At 50.3% G+C, this 21,160-nt stretch overlaps 1 protein-coding gene across 2 annotated transcripts; it reads right to left on the bottom strand.

The window, feature by feature from the left end:
* Positions 1 to 11,288: 11,288 nt before the first annotated feature.
* Positions 11,289 to 13,322, bottom strand: LOC129511892 (translation initiation factor IF-2-like). 2 transcript variants are annotated; one of them, XM_055329010.1, is made up of 2 exons: positions 13,273 to 13,322; positions 11,289 to 13,099 (listed from the first exon to the last, which is right to left on the bottom strand). In XM_055329010.1, the coding sequence occupies exon 2, from the start codon at positions 12,933 to 12,935 to the stop codon at positions 11,673 to 11,675; it is 1,263 nt and encodes a 420-aa protein (XP_055184985.1). In that variant the 5' UTR covers positions 12,936 to 13,099; positions 13,273 to 13,322; the 3' UTR covers positions 11,289 to 11,672. The 2 variants fall into 2 exon arrangements, with proteins under 2 accessions (XP_055184985.1, XP_055184986.1); XM_055329011.1 differs by having other exon boundaries at positions 11,289 to 12,124; positions 12,295 to 13,316.
* Positions 13,323 to 21,160: the final 7,838 nt, after the last annotated feature.

The raw sequence follows: 21,160 nt of genomic DNA, 5'->3' as shown, positions 1-21,160 counted from the left end.
CTCCCTCTGCCTGTGTCTCTGCCTCTCTGTCTTTCATGAATAAATAAATAAAGTCTTTAGAAAAAAAAAAAGAAAAGCGCATGGGCCCTATAGGGATGAGGAGGCAGTGAGGAGTTTCAGCCAGCCTATGCTGTTTTGTGAAGACAGGCATTCTAGCAAAAACCAGTGGGCCAGCCTCCTGCCCTTGGTCCCCCCCCCCCCCAAACTCCTGAGACTCCAGAGCTGAGCTTGTTTCCTGCCGGTCTGGCAGAATGAGGGCTTAGACACAGAAACTGCCTTTGAGAAAACAGAAGGCAGAGTTTCTTGTCCAACTGTGTGCATGGAGTGAGGTTCATATCCAGTACACACCAGTGACCTCACTTTATCCTCACATCAACTGATGAGGCAGGAAAGCCTGTCGCCGTCTCAACTGATGGGGACCGTGAGATGGAGTCACACAGCCCCACAGCAGTGGCTCCAGGTAGCACCTGGTCACTAATGCAATCTCTCCATCTCTGCTTCTGTCCTCTCCCTCCTTCACTCATCTGACAATTTTACTGAGCACCAAGTATACCCCTCACCCCCTGTGAGATACAAGGGTGCACAGCGGGGAACAGGCCAGGAGTCCCTCATGGTGCTGCTGAAAAGCTCCCTGTTGACTAGCCGTGTGACCTGGAGCTTGGCCACTCTGAGGCTCAGTGTCCTCATCTGTAAAATGGAGACAATCTGGTGTGCACCTCATGGAGTTCTTGGAAAGATCCAGTCAGATCATCTGTACTCTGGGAGGAAGCCTCTGTTCACCACCTCACTTGAGCAGTTCTGCTCACCTCCTTGGGGCATCTACATATGTTATCTGGAATCCTCCTGCCTGGGAGATTTGTCCCCTCTCCCTTGTTTATTTATTTAGTCAATCATCTATTTCTATCAATATGGACTCATGGCTACATATATATATATATATTTTAAAGATTTTATTTATTTATTCAGATAGACACAGAGAGGGAGGCAGAAACCCAGGCAGAGGGAGAAGTAGGTTCCCCCGGGGAACCCGATGTGGGACTCAATCCCAGGACCCCGGGATCACGACCTGAGCCAAAGGCAGACAGTCAACCACTGAGCCACCCAGGCATCCCTCATGGCTATATTTGGGTCTTTTCTTTTCTTTTCTTTTTTTTCTTCTTTCACTCAGATCGTTTCGGCTTTGGCCATTGGTCATTTTTGTTGGCCCGTGCCGCTTCAGCACACAGCATGTGTATGTTTAAGTGCATCTGTAGTTCCTGGCACTACGAGGTGATCCAGGCTCATCTTGTACAGATCCTGTTTTAGTCCCAGAATCAGCCATTTCTCCAAGGAGCTTCCATTCCTTTTTACCAGAGAATGGCATAGAAACCAAGGTATGGGAGCACCTGGGTGGCTCAGTCCATGAAGTGTCTGCTTGGGGTTCTGGGATCCAGCCCCATATCAGGCTCTCTGCTCACCGGAGAGCCTGCTTCTCCCTCTCCCTCTGCCCCTCCCCCCTGCTCATGTTCTCTGTCTCTCCCTCCCTCTCTCTCTCTTTCAAATCAATAAAATCTAAAAGAAAAGAAAGAAACCAAGGTCTGGCCTGGCTAAACACATTTCATTGTATGGACATATGCTTTATTCATTCATTCATTCATCTGTTTATGGATGTTTAGGTTGTCTGCCCATCTGTGTGCAAATTTTTGTGTGGATATATGTCCTCATTCCTCTCAGGGAATATACCTATAAGTGGAAATACTGGACCTTGGGGTAATTCTGTGTTTACCTTATTAAGGAACCACCAAACTGTTTTTCAAAGTGGCTACACCATTTCCCATTCTGTTTTTTTAAATTTTTATTTATTTTTTAAGAGATTTTATTTATTCATGAGAGAGAGAGAGAGAGAGGGAGGGAGAAGCAGGCTCCATGCAGGGAGCCTGATGTGGGACTCGATCCTGGGACTCCAAGACCACGCCCTGGGCTAAAGGCAGATGCTCATCCACTGAGCCACCCAGGAATCCCCTCATTTTCCATTCTGACCGACAATGTTGGAGGGCTCCAACTGCTCCACATCCTTGGTGGCACTTGTCATCGCTGGTCTTTCTGGTTGCAGCCATCTAGTGGCTGTGAGATGGTATCTCAGTGTGCTTTTGATTTGCCTTTGCCTAATGACTAGTGATGTTGAGCCTTTTTTCATGGGCTTGTTGACCATTTGCATATCTTCTTCGAAGAAATGTCTCTTCAGACCCTATGCCCACTATTAATTGGGTTGTTTGTCTTGATTCCTGCTTCTGGGCGCCCTCCCCTTCAACTTGGGGCCTGAGGGGTGTCCCTCTCTTACTTCACCCAAGTCCCAGCCTTGATAGAAAGAAAAGAATGGGGCTCCATGAAACTCAGTAATGGGGCAGGTACCCCATCAATCCCCAGAGATGTTCAGTGACCAGATGCAGGATGAAAATGGGGCAAAAGGATAAAGGGTCACCACTCTGGGTGGGTGGAGGGGTCCTGGTGTGTGAGGAGGGGAGGGGGCCGGCGAGTGAACTGTCACAACTATTGGACACCAGGAGTGGAGAACACTGGGGACACGTGTTTATCTACAAGGCCTGGGAGATGCAGGGCAGGTGCCGTTTGGCTATGAAGAGGCTTCCAGAGTCCCTACAGGTGACACAAAACACAGGTAGAGTCTGCTCCCCTCACTGGTGCCCCATCTCTCCATGCCCACAGGGTGCCCGGAGTGGTAATCTGGCCTCTCTCAAGGTCACCCCCACTTGACTGAGAGAGATCCAGGTTGTTTGTCTTCAAACCAGTTTGTGCCTGTTTTATCCTGGAGATTGTAACCCCTAGTGTAATTGTTATGTAAGCTGTTGAAACTTGAGGGCAAAACAGAAAAAGTATAGTGGTTTCCATGAGAATGAACTCGAATCCTGCAGGAAAGTGTGATAGAAGCCAGTTGCTTAAGCTGTTTCTGCAAAGGAGGTGAATGGGCTGGCTCCTCAATACGGGGAGGAAGCCCTAAAAATCTGGAAGGGCCCTGGGTGCACATGGCTTGTGGAACCTCTGGAGGGTCTCGCTCCACTTTGGGGGCTACGCCTGTAAGTCACAGATGCTGCTTGATGGGAGTGGGTTAGGTGAGAAGCGCGATCCCACCTCCAGCAGCAGCCCCAGGCTCAGAAGGGTCTGGGTCCTCACCAACAGATTCCGAGGGGGTGTCCCCTCACACATGTCTAAGCAAACTGTTGAAGGCACACAGGTGGCACTTGCTGCTCAGGGCTCTCTAATTCAGCGAACTGCCTCAGTAACTGACCATCCATGGTCTGTCCATGCTCCTAATTGTGGAGGTCACAGAGCTGACTACATGACGGCATCCTGTGCTCCAGGTACATTATTAGGACACAGAGACCCCATGTGAAGGAGAGGAGGGAAGCACAGTGAGGTCCCAGGACCCACACAGCAGCCCTATGTGGGATATGGGCAGGGTTAACAGCTCTGTTCCCTGAGGCTCACAGGAAGGCATGAGTCACCCCAGAGCTGGCTGTGAACTTGCAATGTGGGCCTTTTTCCATGCTTCTCGCTATGGCACCAACAAGGAACATCATGGAACAAGAAATGATTGAGAGAGAGAGAGAGAGAGAGAGAATCCTGAGGGTGGATTCCCAAGGAGTCAGCCTTCAGGATTCAGGAGGATTCAGATTCTCATCATACTGGAAGCTATGCAAAGGAAAAAACACAGGTCCCAGTGTCAGATGGACTTGGGTTCAAGGTCCAGACCCTCCACCCACCCACTGGCTCTGTGACCTTAGGTGCATCACTCAGCTGGAGTCTGTTTCCCCATTTGCAGTGCGGAGAGGATGACGTGCCACATACCACGTCTGTGGGCTGGACTCCCTCCTCTGTGAGGGGGGACCTCCCAGGGTTGTGTTAAGAAGGACATGGATCTGGGACCTGGGTGGTTCAGCAGTTGAGCGTCTGCCTTTGGCTCAGGGCGTGATCCCGGGGTCCTGGGATCGAGTCCCACATCAAGCTCACTGCAGGGAGCCTGCTTCTCCCTCTGCCTGTGTCTCTCTACCTCTCTGTCTCTCATTAATAAATAAAAATAAAATCTTAAAAAAAAGAAGGCATTCTGAGAGGTCTGTTCCATCTGAGTCCTACCTCTTCTGTTATGTCCTTGAATTGATTCACTGTTTTCCTTGAAAAAAAAAAAAAAACACAAAACCTTGTGTCATCCCAAGTAGAGAGCAAGTATCACTTACCAGAAATAGAAAGTAACCCTAAAGATAAGCACAATGGAAATAATGTGATTAAATTCTGACTGGATACTGTTGCCCAGAGCCCTGCAGCGGCGGGTAGGGGTGGGGTGGGGTGGGTGCTGTTCTTTCCTTGATGAAAAGGGCGCCCCACCAGAGCCATAAAGGCCATCCACTGAACGGAGGCTTTCTCTCCACATAATCAGGAGGCTGGAAAGAGACTTGAAAAGGCAGGAACTTTCTCACCATGGGCGAGAACTAATTAACATGAGTTAATGCCATGTCCACATGGTGCTAAATGACCCCAGCCCCAGTGGGACGCCTGCACACCAAGGGGAGTGACAAAGAGCTTGCTCAGTGAACCTGGAAGTGCCTCGCACAGAATGGTGTTGGGCTTGTGCTCGAAGGCCTTCCACGCCCCTCAGTGGCAACCCTGGGCAGGCCAGCCCACACAAGTGACCATCTGTGTGAAATAGGGCCTGGCTTCTCTGGGTTCTTGGTCCGCTTTTTGGAGTCTGGTTAGCAGAAAGCCAAGTCCCACAGTCCACTTCCAGTCCTGGGAATGGCAGAAGCGGAGGACCCAACCACAGATCTCCAGGTGGTCTGTCCCCCAGAGGCCCTGTCCTGTCTGGACACACACCCCTACTCACAAGGGGACCTTGTGCTATCTGTGCACTCAGCACACTGTACAGAGGAGGCCTTCACGGGCCTGCTCTCGAGGAGCTGAAGGTCTGGGCGTCTCAGGTTCAGAAACAGGTGGTCATAGATTTGGAGATGGGGGGAGCACCACGGAGAAGGGAAGGCTGAACATCTCCTGTGAGCCTTGGAGCGGGCCCCATGAGCTCACAGCCACCTCATCCTGCCTGGACCCTGGCTTTAGAGCGAAGTTGAAGAAAAAGGATTTCTGGAGATGGAAGAGGTGCAGGGACATGGCCAAGGGCCCAGTTGGCCAGGTGAGAGGCCTGCAAGGTAGGGGAGCCAGATGCCCAGGCCCTGATGGAGGCCGGAAGTGCCATCTTGAGCAGCATAGGTCTGGCCTCCCACACTCAGGACGGGACGGTGAGCCAAAGAGGACACCTGCAGGTTTGTCCAGGCTGCTGGGTGGGTGAGGAGGAGCTGCAGGTGAGCAGGCAGGGGGAGGGAATGGTGGGGTCCCCAGAAGGAGATGGGGAGGAGAGCTTGGCCAAGCTCAGGCCCCAGCCTTGCTATCCAGCGCCCCCAGGTGGACAGTTTGAGAGTGGTCGACAACTGAAGACCACAGAAGGAGAAAGGAACCTGGTGTGGCCTTTCCTTCCCAGGAGGGGACAAGTCACCACTTGGAGCAGCAACCTCAAGCAAACCCATCTGAATCTGGCTCCCGCTGCTCACTTGCTCTGGGATCTCGGGCAGGCCCAGAGGTCTGAATTCTCAGTTTTGTCATATGCAAAATGGGGCTCAGTCCCAGGAGGCCCTCCTCAACCCCCACGTCACTTGTTTGCACTGGCATGGCCAACAAGTGACAGGGTCACCTCGCACAGGCCTCAGAAAGTCTACAGGAAGCTGAAATGCTGACGTTGCAGTCCCATTGACCTCTCCGCCCCCCTGCCCCACCCCCCAACAACCCTGGGTAAGCTATTGGTCCCTCCCTCAGCCTCAACTCCTCATCCATAAAATGGTCTAAATGGTCTGTAAAGCATTCAACACCGAGAGGACCCTGTGTACTTCCAGGTAGGAGGACTCTGAGGATTTGATTACAGTAAGTTAAAGTTAAATGAGAGAATGCAGGCAAGATGTGCACCCTGTGGCAGAGTCTCAGTGATAAACGCCGGTCCCACTGGGGCTCTGAGACAGCTCCTGGCTCAGCTGTTCCAGCTGGGGGCCAGAGAGGCAGCACCTGGAGGGGGTACCCAGAGAAGACAGCAGAGTGGGCCAGCTGCCTGCCTGGTGCATAGGCCCAGAGCCCTGCGAGCCTTTCTCATGGGGCTCTGTGCCCCAGTCAGCACACTCAGGCACGGGCCTGCCTGTCCAGGTCACACAGCAAAGCAAGGGGCAGGGTCCTGGGGTGGCCAGGGTGAACTCTTCATCTGAGCCCAGACACCTGCTGAACCTGCCCTCGGTATGCCTGCTTTAAATCCACCTCCCTGGGGATCCCTGGGTGGCGCAGCAGTTTGGCTCCTGCCTTTGGCCCAGGGCGCAATCCTGGAGACCCGGGATCGAATCCCACGTCGGGCTCCCGATGCATGGAGCCTGCTTCTCCCTCTGCCTGTGTCTCTGCCTCTCTGTCTCTGTGACTATCATAAATTAAAATAAAAAAAAATTAAATCCACCTCCCTGAAACCATGCCTCTGCCCGGAGGCAGCCACATGCTCCTTCCTCTTTTCTCAGGCCTGTTGGAAAACTCTTTCTTTTACCTTCTGTGACCCTGGGACTTCTCCATACCTCCTGCTCAGCCTAGGCCTGTCTCCAGAGGGTTGAACCTGTGTTCATGGGTGAGATGTGGATGGTTGCTGACCTGGGCCTGCATCTCCTTCAGGAGAGCTGGGGTGTGGGGGCCGCAGAGGCTATGTGGACAGTGGGTAAGGCCTGGCAGGGGACCAGGGGTGCAGGGTGGTGACCCAGGAGCTTTGAGATCACCAGCATTCAGAACAGGCAGCCTTGGGAGGCAGGGATAAAGAACGTGGGCTCAGAGAAAGAAACACCAGCTCTGCCACCTGCCCCTTGTGTGACCCTGGGCTAGTGACTTGACCTCTCTGAGCTTTGTTTGCCAAATTGTAGAGAATCCCATCTTTCACCAAATGAATTAACTGTAGGAGATTCACCAAATAAGTATCTCAATAGATGCTAAAGAGGTATTTAATAAAATCTAACATCCATTCCTAATTTTAGAAAAATACTTTATTAAAATAGGAATAGATTTAATGCTTCCATGTGATAAAATATGTATAAATATATGACACCAAAAGCCAGCATTCTATTCTCTAGAATAGAAACATGAGATGCATTCCCATTAACTTCTGGAATGAAGTAAGGACTTCCTGTCACCACTCTTTAGTGCTGCTCTGGGGGAACTAAGCCATACAATTAGGACACATAAATAAGTGGGTAACTGTTGGAAGTGCAGAGGCCAAATTCCACTGTTTTTAGATTGTTGGAAAAGCTAAAAGTGTCAATCGAAAAAAAAAATTACTGTTTAAAAACTAAGTGCAACTATTCTAGGTGATATACTCGTCATTATGCATTTGTCCAAATCCACAGAATGTACAACAAGAGGGAAGCCTAATGGACTCTGGGTGAAAATGATGTGTCCGTGTAGGCTCATCAGTTGTAACAAATGTCCCATTCTGGTGGGGAATGTTGATAATGGGGAGTCTGTACATGTGTGGGGGCTGGGGATGTGTGGGAAATCTCTATTATCTTCTGCTCCATTTTGCTGTGAACCTAAAACTGCTCCAAAAAATAAAGGCTATTAAAATAAAAACCAGGGCAGCTCAGGTGGCTCACCGGTATAGTGTCACCTTCGGCCCAGGGTGTGATCCTGGAGACCTGGAATCGAGTCCTGCATCAGGCTTCCTGCATGAGCCTGTTTCTCCCTCTGCCTGTGTCCCTGCCTCTCTCTCTGTGTGTCTCTCATGAGTAAATAAATAAAATCTTAAAAATAAAATAAAAAAACAATTGCCTATATATAGACATAAATATATACTAATTGGTTTGAATATGTATCTGAAGAAAAGACTTGATTCCTAACAGCATCTAAGAAAAAACAGTAAAATACCAGGAAATAAATTTAGTAAGGATTGTATAAGTTCTACTTGAAGAAAAGGAGCACAAAGGGAAGATCTGAATCAAAAGACAAGCTTTATTCTTGGAGAAAAACCTAACATCATTAAAATGTCTGTTTTTTTTTTCTAAATTACTTATGCATTTAATGAAATCTGAACAGGATATTTTAAAAATTAATTAAATGATTCATCTAGAAGAGTAAACATGTGAAAATAGCTAGGAAAAATTCTGGAAAGGAAGCATTGAGGAAAGACTGACTCCATTAGCTATTAAAACATGTAATGCTTGTTATTATAATTATCTAAGTTAATTGAGCAATTAATATGTTCCAGGCTCTATTCCAAGGGTTTTGTAAAGACTTAAACCATTTAATCTTCATTCTAACACTTGAGGTAGTAGGTATTAGGGTTTTAGGAGCTCAATACATGCACCCTTTTTGCCCTACCCAGATTCAAACCCACTGAGAGAAAAACAGAGACATCAGGGACATATCCTTTTTACTGCTAGAAGCTGGATTAGGAGATTAGGCAGTGAGGCATAGGTGGTGGCAACAATAAGTTTGTTCTTTTTTTTTTTTTTAAAGCAAGCTCTATGCCCAATGTGGGGTTTGAATTCACAACCCCAAGATCAAGAGTCACATGCTCCACCAAGTGAGCCAGCCAGGTACCCCAACAACAAGCTTCTTAAAGCAGAACTCTATCAAGAGATTGAAAATGTCAGGACTGGGGAAAAATAGTTGCAAAATGCATTTCTGATAAAGAACTTGTATCCTAAATACACAAAGAACTCCTATAACTCAACAGTAAGAAAAAAAAAAGTACGAAAACAAATGAATAACCCAATTTATTTTTTTATTTTTTAAAAATATTTTATTTATTTATTCATGAGGGACAGAGAGAGAGAGGCAGAGACACAGGCAGAGGGAGAAGCAGGCTCCATGCAGGGAGCCCGACGCGGGACTTGATCCAGGGACTCCGGGATCACGCCCTGGACCAAAGGCAGACATTCATCCACTGAACCACCCAGGCACCCCAATAACCCAATTTAAAAATGGGCAAAAGATCTAAACAGAAGCCTCAGCAAAAAGGATACACAGATTGGCAAATAAGCATCAGGAAAGATGACCGAGATCATATGTGTTAGTCAATTGCAAATTAAAACAACAGTGAGATGCCACACATGACTATTAAAATCAAAACAGCCCAAATTCAAAAAAATGAAAATAAGGAAGCCCGAATGTTGGCAAGCACGTGCAACAATAGGAACTCTCATTGCTGGTGGAAACACAACAGTACAGCCGCTTTGGGAGACAGGTTGGCAGTTTCTCACAGTGAAATATAGTCTTATCATATGATCCAGCAATCACACTCCTTGGTATTCACCCATCTGATCTGAAAACTTATTTATTGTCCACACAAAAACCTGCATGTTAATGTTTGTAGCAGATTTATTCATAATTGCCCCAAATGGAAAGCACCGAAGATGTCCTTCAGTGGACAAATAGATAATGCAATGCGTAACCATACAATGGAATATTATTCAATGCTAAAAAAAAATCTATTAACTCATGAAAGGCATGGACTAACTCTGAATGCATATTGCTGAGTCAAAGAGGCCGATCTGAAAAGGCTACAGATGTATGATTCCAACTACAGGACATTCTGGCAAAGGCAACACTATAGAGACAACGCAGAGCCCAGTGGTTGCCTGGAGTCTGGGGGAGTGGGAAGGAGGATGAATATGTGGAGTAGGGTGGGTTTTTAGGACAGTGTCCTGTATGACACTGTAATGGTGGATACAGGACATTATGCATTTATCCAAACCCACAGAACTGTGCACCACAGACTGTGGACCCTAATGTAAATTGTGGACTTTATTTATTTTTTAAAAAATATTTTATTTACTTATTTGACAGAGAGAGAGGGAGCACAGGCAGGGGAGGTTCAGAGGGAGAGGGAGAGGCAGACTCCTCACTGAGCAAGGAACCCCATGTGGAGCTGGATCCCAGGACCCTGGGATGGTGACCTGAGTAGAAGGTGGATGCTTCACCGACTGAGCCACCCAGGTGCCCCGATTATGGCCTTTAGTTAATAGCCGTGTATCGGTCGGTATTGGTTCATCCATTATAACAAATGTATCACCCCAATGTAAAATGTTAATAATAGGGGAGCAACGAAAAAAAATAGGGGAGCAATGGGCAAGGAAGGGGGGTATATGGGGAATTCTACTATCTACTGAATTTTTTGTAAATCTGCTCCAAAAATATACAGTCTATTAACTAAAAAAGAAGAAAAAAAGGAAAACGAACCCAGAGAGGGACAGACTTTTCCCCAGCACAAGCAGCTGGAAAAGCCATGGATTCCCCCATATAGCTGTGGGAGGAGCTCTCTGGGGATCCGGGGCGTGTGTGTGTGTGTGTGTGCGCGCGCGCGCAGAGGGGTGGGTACCGGTGGTGTGTCCAGTTTCTCATCCTAACTCACCAATCACCTGGGCCTCTCTTCTTCTCTGGAGCCAGAGATCTAAGTGTTGGGGAAAATACCTTCCAGGTGAGGAGGATTCAGAACACGTTACCCCAAGATATTCCGCTTTGGCATATTGGTTATTTTGAGCTGAAGGCACCTGAGAAGCAGAGGTTGCAGCAAGGGCTCTCTGCCTTCTCCCTTTCTGCCTACAAGCTGGCCATAACATTCCCTACACTTGATCTTAGCCAAAAGGCTAAGCGATGCCATAATATTTCCTAAGAGAAGGACGCCCTCTGTACCTTTCTTGTCACCAGAGACCGGGGTGATGCCAAATCAGATGTGTACAAACAAATCTGCTAAAACAATCCATCTCTTCCAAGAGTTTCCCGAATACTCCCTAGTCACCGTTCCATGAACTCTCTGCCCCAGCCACACCCCTTTGTCTTGACACATCCCTACAAGGTACCTCATTCTTTATGCAAAAAAAGGTATATAGGCTTTGGGGCCCAATGGGTTTTTTGGATTTTCATTTTTCTTCTAAAGATTCCTATGCACACATAGAAATATGCCATAAATCTATATGCTTCTCTCCTGTTAACCTGTCTCATGTCAGCTAATTCTCAGGCCAGCCTCAGAACCAGGAGAGTACACGAAGTTGGTAGCAAGTTTCCCCTATGCAGGGAAAAAAAAGGGGAGCCAGGGAACGGCAGAGGCTTCCAACCCCACAAAAAGTTCTCTTACTGTCCCTATATGGGGAAAACTGGTTCTGTCCAATGCAGAACAGACACCAGTGGAGCATTTGAGAGTCCGCGACAAAGGTGGCATTTCTTTTCTTTTCTTTTTTAAAGATTTAATTTATTTATTAGAGATATATAGAGAGAGGCAGAGGGAGAAGCAGGCTCCATGCAGGGAGCCTGACATGGTACTCATCCCAGGTCTCCAGGATCATGCCCTGGGCTGAAGGTGGCGCTAAATTGCTGAGCCACCTGGGCTGCCCAAAGATGGCTTTCAAATGAGGAAGGGAGAATTGAATTACTCAGGAAGTAGGGTTGGGAGAGCCTGCTGAGAATCACCCCCAGCCTGTCATTGGACCTAAAAGTCCTCCATCACAGCCACTCACACTGGGTTCTGGAGAGGTCACACCAGCCCTTTATCAACCCTCCCCTTACAGCGGTGCTAGCTTATCCCACCTTTGCTACCCCAGGGCTTGGCCAGGGAGGGGCCTGGCTCAGAAGGTGGGGATCACCTTGGGATTCTGGGAAGCAGAGGAATAGACCTCTGCCCTGCAGCTGACCTGAGCAGCAAGTGGGATTTGGGAGGAAAGGCCTGAAGGTCCATGGCCCTCAGTCTTGGATGATGGGGACCGGCACCGGCAAACCTGGTCCTGAACCCGGTGGAGTGAGCAAAGGGTGAACCACACAGACAGTGTCTGCGTGTGCGCACAATGCCCGTGTAGGTGAGTGCGCGTGTTGTGCACACATGTGAGTGGCGTGTCTGCAGGTGTGTGGTGGGCTGAGTGTGTGCCCTCGGCACGTGCGTGTGTGTCCACGGTGTGCGCGGGCTCTCTGGCGTGGGGGCGGTGATCCGGGAAGGAAAGGTCCGCTTGCTCGGGGGTGGGTTCGGATCTGCCAGAGGACGAGGGCTCCGGGGACGGCTCCCTCCCTTCGCCCCCGGGTGGTCCTGGGGGAGGCGCATGCTCTTCACAGACTCCCCACCGGTCCTCCCAGGCCGCGAGGAAGCTGGCGGGGGTGGGGCGGGGGGAGCAGGGCCAGGGACCCCCGGCCTGGAGTTCTGGGGAGGCCGCCCCGCCTGAGGTCAGCTGTGGGGGCGCGCAGAGCCGCGGTACGCACCTGCGGGCACTCCCCGGCCACCAGGGGGCGCCCCGGGCCAGGGCCAGGCTCCTGCGCCGCGTGCCGGCCGGCGGTCCCGTCCATCCCAGTAGCAACCTTGGGGGGCCGCGGGTGTCTGCATGTGTGTATCTGCGTGTGCATCTCCGCTGTGTGTGTGTGTTCATGTGCGCGCATCTCCGCTGGGTGCGTGTGCGGGTGTCCGCCGCTCCAGGAGACGTCCCCGGTCCCTCTACAGGCCCCGGGGCGGAGAGGAGAGGCCGCGGCCCCGAGGGCGCGGGGGAAGCCGGAGGACGGAGCTGCGCTCTGCCGGGGCAGGGCTGGACGGCCCGGGGGGACGGGGGGGGGGCTGCGCGGGGAGGCCTGGGAGGACGAGGAGGGGTTCGGTGGGTGGAGAGTGTTCCCGCGGCGAGCGCGCGGCTCCGACAAGCAGCCGGAGGTGGGAGAGCGGGCGGGCCGCCCTGCGGAGAGCAGCGCGCCCAGCCGGCGCCCTCAGACCCCCCACCCCACCCCGGGAGGCTGCGGGGCGCCCTCTGGAGCCTCGGGCCGCCTTGTCCCCCGCGCAGCCTCCAGGGGGCAGCACGCGGCAGCCAGCGCTCCCGGTGAAATTCCCCTCCGTCCGGCCCAGCTCCTTCCCGGGCCATCCCCTCCTCGGGCTTACACCCCGCCGCACCCCGCACTTCTAGCCCTGCTCCCTAGTTCTCCAGCGCCCCGGGGCCTCCAGGCCTGGGTGGGACGAAGCGCAGGAACCGAGGCCAGCAGGCATCCGCGGGTAGGGGCGCAGGTCCCATCCCCGAGGCGTCCCCACCTGATGGGTTCAAGGAGGTCCTGATGGTCAGTGCTCAGGACGGAGCCGGACACAAAGAAGGTGCTTAATAAACGCTAGTGCTTTGTAATAGCTGTCTCCCCCCAGACCTCCCAGAGGTGCCAGTGAACTCCTCCAAATTTCACACTCTGGAACTTTCTCCTCTTTCCACCTACCTTCTTCCAAAACAGACTGTGCTTCCTCCAGGGCACGCCCCATCTCCTTCTGTCTGGTGGGGCACAGGTTCCGAGCTGAGGGAGAGGGGGTTGGGGAGCGCCTGAACCAACCTTTCCCAGGGCACTTCCTGCTGGGCCTGAGCAGAGCAGATGCAGCTGGAGCAAGCAGCTCCAGGTGGCCCGTCCTCCTGGGCAGTGGTGATGCGGGCCACCTGGACCCGCTTGGAAATCCTGCAGAATTCCAAAGAAGGGAACGTTACCCAGGGCAGAGGCGAGGCCTGGACCAGAGGGGTCTGGGCCTGCCTGGGCCTGGCTTTGACACTGACTTTGACCTTGAGCCCATGACTTAGCTCCCCGAGCCTGTTTCCTAGTCTATAAAACGAGAATAATTATACCCATTCTGTGTCTGGCAAGCTTTTTAATGCCTCGGAGCTTCAATGTTCTCATCTGTAAAATGGAACTAATTATAGCCTTTCCTGTCTGCCTCACAGGTTTGCAATTAAATCCATCCATCCATCTGTCAAATAATAAGGCAAGGAGGGTACTTGCCTTATGCTATATGTGGCACTATGCACACACCCTTACGCATTCATGCCTCTCCACCAGTCCGGGAGGTAGACGACTGTATTACGACCATTCCACAGATGAAAAGACAGGCCACTGACTCACTTCCCCAGCATCACGCGGCTGAGTGGGATCCAAACTGGGCAGTCTGGCCCGGCAGGCATCTCTCTGGACACAATCCACCGCATCAGGGGCTGCTTGTTGTACGGTAGCCCACCATATATAGTGGTTGAGTGAATGACACTGCAAAAGTGCCCTTTGGAGATAGGGGTCTGGCCCAGCTGTTCTGGCTCACTTAAGTCAGACTCGGGTCTGGGGTCCACACCCCAGCCTGCTTATTGACACAGATGAGCATTGTGGGTTTTTGCACTGTAACAAGCAAAGGATGGGATTTGCCACATATTTTCATCCCCGTCTGAGATCTGGGATTTTATGGGTCCCTTGGGTAGTCACAGGGTGGGATCTTTGGAAGAAAGCTCAGGACTCCTTGGAGTGGCTGAAGGAGCATGAGTTCTATCCTCAGAGAGATAGGAGTTCAAATCTTGACTGTGTGACCACCTCTCTGAGGCCTCAGTAGTCTCATCTCTAAAATGAGAGTCTTTCTTATAACTTAGCAAGGTGGTTCTGTGACTTAAACAAGAAAATTAGGTGAGAAATCCTGCAAAGTGAACAGGAACCATGACCCAGACCATTTTCTCAGGGGAACCATGCTTTGGCTATTGAGGCAGGGCCAGGAAAAAAAAATCAGCTTTGCCTGGGAATATCTTCTTGGTAGCTTCCTGTCATCTCAGCTGCCTGCGGACCTGGCCTGCTTGTCAGTGGGGTCACTTGCTCTGCTTAATTAGGCTTTTCGTGGAAACAGATTGTTTGCAGGTAAAGAACTTGTCAAATCTGACACAGGATGCTAGCAGGACAGAGGTCCCACACCACATTTGTTCAAAGATTCATGCAGGGGATCCCTGGGTGGCTCAGCGGTTTAGCGCCTGCCTTTGGCCCAGGGCGCGATCCTGGAGTCCCGGGATCGAGTCCTATGTTGGGCTCCCGGCATGGAGCCTGCTTCTCCCTCCTCCTGTGTCTCTGCCTCTCTCTCTCTCTCTCTCTCTCTCTCTATGTCTCATAAATAAATAAATCTTTAAAAAAAAAAGATTCATGCAGATAAGCACCGTGCCAAGCTCTGTCCTGGGCACACAGACAGCTAAGGTTTTTGTTTTTGTGTTTTGTGTTTTTTTTTAACACAAAAAAGAGATTACTTTTATTACAAAAGAAACCAACCCCATGGTTAAAAAAAAATGAAACCACATTATAGTTTACATGTTTGAAACTAACAAGTCCTGGCTCTGGTCCATTTCCTCTTAATTCTGCTCAAAACCTGAACAGTTGCTTTCTGAACTGCTCAATCCTCTTGTATTTTATGACAGGCGGCTGCAAGAGGACAGCTGGCATTTTCAACATTCTGCTCAGACAGCCCTTTCACCAGATCTGCACATTCCTTACACACCTTTTCTATATTCTACGTCAGCACAGGTAACAGTTGGGCTAAGTATTGTGGCATAAAGACTAACGGTAAAGCCAATGTCGTGTCCCCAGTTAACTTCGGGTGAAATCAGAAGATCCTTAGGGGACCCTGGGTGGCTCAGTTGGTTAAGCGGCTGCCTTCAGCTCAGGTCATGATCCCAGGGTCCTGGGGTTGAGCTCCTGCTCGGAGGGGAGTCTGCTTCTCTCTCTCCCCCTGCCTCTCTGCTCATGCTCTCTCTCTCTCAAATAAATAAACAAACAAACTAACTAACTAACTAAAAGAAAGAAAGAAAAAGAAGAACCTCAAATGGCTGAATGGCAAGCGCCCTAACCCCACCTCCCAACCCCGCCCCTGCGGATGGATAAGGCCCCCAGCTAAACAATCCTCCTTATCACGCATGGACCCGGTACGAATTCCCACTTATTCCTGGCTGGGGTGGATTTTGGTTCTCTGGCAGCTGTCGAGTTACCCAGACAAGCCCATTGCATCCTCCCAGGGAACCAGGGGCACCCTGCCCTCTAGATACTACGAAGCCTGCCTCGCGCCGCCCCTGGTTGTTCACGCTGTCCCCGAGTGGCCCTGCATGGCCCGTGATGACTCATATGCCACCGTCCATCTCATGTATCCGGTGTTGGGTGTCATGTTTCCAGCCATTCCCAGAATCCCCCCTGCCTCACCAACGAGACGCCCAGGAGAACGTGAAAACCAGTGTCTGCTGTTAGCTAACTCGGGTTACAGACCGGGGTCCTATTGTCATCAGCCTTCTCCGTGTTCTTCCAGGTTTGACAAACTGTGTCCTCCGGCCCTTCCTACCCTCTGCTCTGCAGACCAATGCCTCACGTTTAAGATGTTTGTGTCAACAGCATCCTACTTCTGCACATCAGATGGCCCTCTGGTCATTCATTGGTGCATGACAAACCATCCTCAAATTTAGTAGATGATTGGAGCAAAGATCATCTCTTTGCTCACAAATAGCTTGCGATGTTGTGGGGTCAGCAGGATCACGTCTCAGCTCCCCTTGGCCTCAACTGGGAGAGCCGACCGCCTGGACAATCCACTTCCCTGGTGGTTCCCTCCAACACCTACCGCATGTGGGCCTGTCCCTGCAGCTGCCTGGGCTTCCTCACAGGGTGGCGGCATGGCATCTGGGCTCCGAGAGGGAGGACGCGGAAGCTGCCTGTTCTCCTCAGGGCCAGGCCCAGAGCCACACACCCTTACTCCTGCCAGTGAGCCAGGCCCAGCCCAGACTCAAGGAGTTAGATAGGACCTTGATAGGACAAGTGGCATGTGTGCCCTGAGAGGGGAGAGACTCTTCAGAGCCATCTTTGGAGACCAGCTACCACACCCCTGCTTTTACATAGGAGGGCAGTGAGACTCTGTGGTGGGTTTGAGGACTGAAGGGGCGAGTGACAATGAAATTCCTTGAAATTCCAGTGAAATTCAAGCTTTTCCTATGTGCCCAGTCCTGTTCCAGATGCCCCCATGCGCAATGTCACCACAGATCTATGAAGCAGGAACTATTGTTATCCCATTTTACAGATGAGGAAACAGAGTCCCTAGCAAGTAAATAACTTGCCCAAATCCAGACAGCTTATAGGATGAGGGCCCAGCGTCACACCTGAGCAGTCAAATCAGAGTCAAGCTCCAGAGCCCATCCAAAAAACACTATATTTTTATCTTGGGACACGGTTTTGGCATTAACAATAAAGTGGAACTGTGCCCAAGATGTTAGCAAGTTCTAAATAAAACCAATTTTGACATTCCTCATGCTTTAGTATGATACATTCTGGAAAATTTTGCCATAGAATGGTCTGTATTTTCCCATGGGTACCCACTGTGGCAGAAATGACCAGTTTCTCCCAAATAACTGTTTTTCTGTCTTATATAGCAATAGATTTTTTTGGTTGGGCACCTGGCACCCCATCTAACCGCTTTTCCCAGCTCCCCTTGCAAGTAAGGGGAGTGAGGTCTAGCCAGTGGGATGAGAGCAGAAGTGATGGGAAGTTGAGACTGGGCTGAGCATGGGTGCAATGGCAGGAGCTGGAGTAGTTGCTTTGGACCATGAGATGAAAGCTGAGTGTGGAGGGACAGGGACAGAGCAGGGTAGCAGGAGCCTGGGTGTTTGGGTGACTTTGAGGAGCAGCTAAATCCTTGAGCCTTGACTGCCCACCTTTGGCTTCTTACCTGAGAGAGAAATAAAATTCTACCTTCTTTAAGCCATTGTTCATTTCGGTGTTTTTGTTTCTGCCTCTGGAATTGTATCATAACTTGCAGGCTGTCTTCAAACAGAAAGGTAAGTATGTGTCTCGAGATGTGTAGCAGCTGGGCCTGCAGCTCTCTGGCCCCTTGGGGTCCTGAAATCCTGTGGCTTTGTGATGGGATGAGGATTTCGAGTAGTTTCTAGGCTCTGGACTGGATGCTAACCTTTTCCTCCTTTTCATCATGTGAACTATTTTCCCTCCACCTTTGGCCTTGTGCAATTTGAATGCAGGGTTGGACTACCTTTAAAGCCCAGTGGAGGGGCACCTGGACATCTGCCTTCGGCTCAGGTCATGATCCTGGGGTCCTGGGATTGAGTCCTGCGTCGGGCTCCCTGCGAGGAGCCTGCCTCTCCCTCTGCCTGTGTCTCTGCCTCTCTCTCTCTGTCTCTCATGAATAAATAAATAAAATCTTAAAAAAAAAAAAAAGCCCAATGGAAAGTAAGAAGCTGTTTAAGATGAATTTTCCTTTCAGTCTCTTTGGAAAGTTGGGACAGTTTATGATCATTTTGCAACGTCTGGGAATCATTTTGTGAAATGCTGTATGTGTTTTCCTTGTATTCTGATAAAAATTTAAAGAAAAAGCTTTGTTTCCCCATCGTGCTAGATGTGGAGTTTCCTGGTGAAGAAATGTTCAGTTGATTTGGCCTCTCTGGGCATGTGGGGACTTCCCTGGGATGGGGAACAGGATGGGGAAGCTCAGAAGTCGGGGGAGACCAAAACCGAACTGAGAGGGAGGAGAGGTTGCCAGGGACAGGGCCTGGAGGCCCGGCCATGGCGAGGCTCAGTCAGAACCACAGATGGAGGAGAGGGTGACAGAGCAGCATCCATGAGGACAGTGGCCTGAGGGCCAAGAGCCAGGTAGTTGGTTCCAGGGGCACAGCCCTATGCCCGGGGCCTCTCTCGGATGGCGCGTTCCTGTCCAAGGGGCTGTGCCTGGCGTGTCTTGCCAGAGGAGTCAGGAGTCAGGCTGGCCAAACACAGAAGTAGAAATTGGCAAACGGCCAACATCAAAATCACATTGACCACAAATGGCTCATCTTGACTTAGAAGATGCTTCGAGATCTTGCAAAGTGGGGGTCAATACAGTCCTTTCTTCAGGGGTGCGTAGGCGGCTCAGTCAGTTGAGTGTCTGAAACCTTGATCTCAGCTCTGGTCTTGATCTTGGGGGCTTGAGTTCAGGCCTCGTGTTGGTTCCATGCCGGGCATGGGGCCTATTTTTTTTTTTTTTAAGATTTGTTTATTTATTTATTTATTTATTTATTTATTTATTTATTTATGAGAGAGAGAGAGAGAGAGAGAGAGAGAGGCAGAGATACAGGAGGAGGAAGAAGCAGGCTCCATGCCAGAGCCCAATGCAGGACTCAATCCCGGGACCTCAGGATCACACCCTGGGCCGAAGGCAGGCGCTTAAACCGCTGAGCCACCCCAGGCTGCCCATCATTTTAATTTTATTTCGAATACTATCTCATTGCTTGATGTTGGGGCAACAAGTTCATCACTCATCAGTCCCTGCTGTTTCCTCCAGGCGCTGGTAAGATGACCTCTTCTGGAGTCTCTTAGCTTCCAAGTCCCCACCTTTTGAAGTCTCTTAGAGGTGGAGGTGGGGGGGTCCCACCTCAGTTGGGCCTTTAGACCAAGCTGGAGTCAAATCTGCCTGCTGCATTGCCCAGGAGAGCATGGCTGTGGGGACTTCCTCCACCACTAGAGGGGACCCTCTAAGGGTGGGGTGCACCTTCATTAAGCTGCTGCCTCTGAGATGCCCTGCCCACCCACCCCCAATAGCTGGTCCAGCAGAAGAAGGCAGGGCCCCAAGTTCTGTCTGCAGGTGGGAGACAAGACCTGCAAGATGGGGATCTTGTCTCCCCCATCTAGCACATAGGCGGTGAACCATAGACCGACTTGTGCCATAATCATGATCAGGAATCACGGCCACACCAAATGATGGCTCATGGACGTTTTGTTTCCTATCCCAGTGTTTCCACTGACTTGGAAGCACTGACTGCGGAGTGGGGCTCCTTATCTTCTGACCCCCCCCAAGTACATATTATATATTTTACAAAACAACATGATTGAGATACTGTAACATTCACCTAGTGGCTTTGTTTTATTTTTTAAATTATTTATTTACTTTTAAAAAATATTTTTATTTATTTATTCATAAGAGGCACAGAGAGAGGGGCAGAGACACAGGCAGAGGGAGAAGCAGGCTTCCTGCGAGGACCCCAATGCGGGACTTGATCCTAGGACCCTGGGGATCACCACCTGAGCTGAAGGCAGATGCTCAACCCCTGAGCCACCCAGGCATCCTGGCTTTGTCTTAATATATTCACAGAGGTGTGCAATCAGCAACCAGTTTAGAACATTTTCATCTTTCCAAAAAGAAACCCCACCTATTAGCAGTCACCCCCCCCCAGTCCCTCTGCCCCCCAGCCCCTGGCAACCACTCATCTATTTCCCATTTCCACGGGTTTGACTATTCTGGAGATTTCATATCAATGGAATCATGCAATATGTGTCTGGCTTCTTTCCATGAGTTTACTTTAAAGGCTCGACCATGGGGATCCCTGGGTGGCTAAGCGGTTTGGTGTCTGCCTTTGGCCCAGGGTGCGATCCTGGAGTCCCGGGATCGAGTCCCATGTTGGGCTCCCAGCATGGAGCCTGCTTCTCCCTCCTCCTGTGTCTCTGCCTCTCTCTCTCTCTCTCTCTCTCTCTCTCTGTCTATCATAAATAAATAAATAAGTCTTAAAAAAAAATAAAGGCTCGACCATATTGTAACACGAGCCTATGCTTCATTCTGGGAAAATATGCCATTGTATGGATATACCCAGCCATGAGTTAATGGACCTTTGGGTCATTCCCACCTTTTATCTGTTATGAATAGACCTGCTATGAACGTTCACATACACGTTTTTGTGTGGATATAGGTTTTCAATTCTCTTGGGTACACACCTCAGAGGGAATTTCTGGGCCAGGTGGTAATTCTCTGTTTAACTTTTAGAGGACCTTTCACACTGTTTTCCGAAGGGGCTGCACCATTTTATATTCCCCCAGCAATGTATGAGGTTTACAGCTTTTCTTTTTTTTTTTTTAAAGATTTTATTTATTTATTCATGAGAGACACAAAGAAAGAGGCAGAGACACAGGCAGAGGGAGAAGCAGATTCCCTGCAAGGAGCCCGATCCAGAACTTGATCCCAGGACCCCAGGATCACGACCTGAGCCACAGATGCCTAACCGACTGAGCCACCCAGGCATCCGAGGTTTGCAGTTTCTGACACCTTTACTGACATATGTCATTGTCTGTCTTTTTGATGACAGCCATCCTGGTGGGTGTGGAGTGGTACCTTATTATGGCTTTCACCTTTCCTTAATGATTAATGGTGTTGAGCATCCTTGCATGGGCTTCCTGGCCATGTGTGTATCTTCTTTGGAGAAATGCCTTTCATGCTCCCCGCTTCCTCCCTGCCCAGCCATGGGAGACTCAGGGGCTCTCCAGCCCTGGGAGCTGCCGTGGGAGTAGGGACATGGATGGCAATTGCATCAGCCCA

The sequence above is a fragment of the Nyctereutes procyonoides genome, unplaced genomic scaffold, assembly GCF_905146905.1.
Source record: "Nyctereutes procyonoides isolate TBG_1078 unplaced genomic scaffold, NYPRO_anot_genome, whole genome shotgun sequence".
In the NCBI taxonomy this organism is placed as follows: Eukaryota; Metazoa; Chordata; class Mammalia; order Carnivora; family Canidae; genus Nyctereutes; species Nyctereutes procyonoides.
This window is presented reverse-complemented; position numbering and strand designations above follow the sequence as displayed.